The sequence below is a fragment of the Eimeria mitis genome, genomic scaffold, assembly GCF_000499745.2.
Source record: "Eimeria mitis Houghton genomic scaffold, Emh_scaff5728, whole genome shotgun sequence".
NCBI classification, from domain to species: Eukaryota; Apicomplexa; class Conoidasida; order Eucoccidiorida; family Eimeriidae; genus Eimeria; species Eimeria mitis.
The window spans coordinates 1,189-3,587 of NW_013573978.1; the positions used below are offsets into that span (position 1 = coordinate 1,189).

The 2,399-nt window shown below is 36.3% G+C and overlaps 1 protein-coding gene across 1 annotated transcript in view; it reads right to left on the reverse strand.

Annotated features, from left to right (window-relative positions):
- Window positions 1-512, reverse strand: part of EMH_0083780 (uncharacterized protein) — a gene marked incomplete at both ends in the record, with an annotated part of 1,506 nt that extends 994 nt beyond the window's left edge. The window contains 2 exons of the mRNA XM_013500674.1: window positions 118-336; window positions 503-512. Coding sequence (XP_013356128.1) covers window positions 118-336; window positions 503-512 — 229 coding nt within the window. The remainder of the gene's footprint in view (window positions 1-117; window positions 337-502) is intronic.
- Between the last annotated feature and the right edge of the window lie 1,887 nt (window positions 513-2,399).

The following is a 2,399-nucleotide window of genomic DNA, read 5'->3' on the forward strand; positions in this document are numbered from 1 at the left end:
TGCTGCAGTAGCTGCTGCTGCAGTAGCTGCTGCTGCGGTTGCTGCTGCTGCTGCTGCTGCTGCAGTAGCTGCAGCTGCTGCTACAGTTGCTGCTGCTGCAGTTTCTGGCGTTCCTACCCCTCGTTATTTCCGTGTGTATCCTTCCCTCTGCTGCTGCTGCTGCTGCTGCATCTCCTGCTGCTGCTCCTGCTGCTGCTGCATCTCCTGCTGCTGCTGCTGCAGCTGCTGCAGCTGCTGCATCTGCTGCATCTCCTGCATCTCCTGCTGCTGCTGCATCTCCTGCTGCTGCTGCATCTCCTGCTGCTGCTGCTGCTGCATCTCCTGCTGCTGCTGCTGCTGCAGCAGCAGTATTTATTGTATTTAATCTTTATCGCTGGATGAGCCCGAAATATCTCTCCTTAGTGCGTCAGAGCCGCCTATAAGGGCGCGTAAAGAGAAGAGGGCGCCCATAAAAGAATAAATAAATAAAAGCGAAGAAAGCAGAATAGCAGCAAGACTGTACCCACCCTCATTTTGTATAATATAATTTTTATATAAATAGTAATCATCATCATTCATGTTTTTTAAATATTGGGGTTTATATATTGCTGCTGTACGTACATAATCTATAACTTGGTTTCTTCCCCCTATATAATGTTTACCACATATAACAATAGAAATAATAGAAAAAAGAAAAACAAAAATATAATAAAAAGAGAATATAAATGTAGCTATTCTACTGATAAATGAATTATATTTTTGTAGATATATTAATATACATGCTAATATAGATAATAATAACCATAAAGAACCCATAATTATATAAAATTTTTCTCGAGACGGAAAAATAAATAAACCAGACATGCCTATACACCCGGTGATAGTAGGTAAATGTAACATAATATCTACCATAGTACCTTTTTCATCTATGGTGCCAGCTCTAGATAAAGGAGAAAGAGAACAAAGAGAAGCAATAGAAATAAATAAAATTAATGATGCATGTGAATCAACAAAAGAAACAGAAAAATCTATAGATGGAGATATACCACCTAACCTAGCTATATCTATTTGTTCTGTTCTATGGTTATATACACAATGCAACATATATCCACCAAAAGCAGAAGTTACAATACATGCTATTTGGTTTAATATAACTAAAGGACAAGCAAAACAAAGAAGCTGAGACCAAAAGAAATAACCTAATATAGTTATTATACATGAACATATAAACAATACAGCATGCAAACCACCTAAACCTAGGAATGTTGCGCGAGATACAAACATTACTTCTCCATATTCTTCTGGGTTTAATCCTTTTCCTGCAGTATCTGTTAATTGTGTTGCTTCTGCGAGAAGAAAAAGAGTCATAGATGTAGCAGCCATCAAAGTTGCAGATACAGCCCAAGCTGCAATTGCAGGGTTTTCACGTCCGCCCACTTTGCTGCATATTCCGCCTCCCCGACCCATTTTTTTTGAATAAAATCAAAGAAAATATTATAATTCAACTATTTTCAACGAAAAAACGAAAAAAAACACCGAGTTTCCGTGAAGATCGGGCCAAAATACAAGGCCGGCGGATGAAAGCAATCTGAAACAGCGAAACCTATACAACCCTATATATGCACAGAAACAGAAAAAAAACACAAATATACTTCTTTTTTCTACTCTCCACCAAAATATTTGATGAAAATGTCAAAGAATTTCGAACACTTTCACACAAAACTTACAAAACCCTAAACCCTAAACCCTAAACCCTAAACCCTCATGCAGTGTGAGTGTGTCTGTCACCAGCCCTCGGCGAACACACACAGTGCAACGCAGCAGAAACCTAAGGAATTTTGGTTTTTTTTTCTTCTTTTTTCGAGAAAAAAACAAATTTATATTCAAAATATTGAATACTTTTGTTTTTTATACACAAATTTCTCCTTTTTTCTCGGTATCCTTCATCCTGCGCCGCTCACCAGCAGCAGCAAGACCATTGTATCTCATCAGACCGCCCGGCAGAACCAACAGCTGCACATACACCCCAAACAAAAGCAAAAAAAAAACAAATTTAAATATATTTTCAATAAATTATTATATTTTTTTTGTAAATTTTAACCCTACAAATACTAGATCATCACAGCTTGCTCCTCTATATAAACCACCAACAGCTTACCCTACTCAACGCTCACGGATCTAGGGTTTAGGGTTTAGGGTTTAGGGTTTAGGGTTTAGGGTTTAGGGTTAGAATAGCTTTCTATTGAAAAGAAATAGCTTTTTATTGAAAGGAAATAGATGAAATACTTTGGTTTACGTATACAAAAAGAAAAAATTATTTTGTTAGTATAAATAACAATAGAGTTTATGTATATTATATATATACATATATATATATATATATATATATATATATATATATATATATATATATATATATA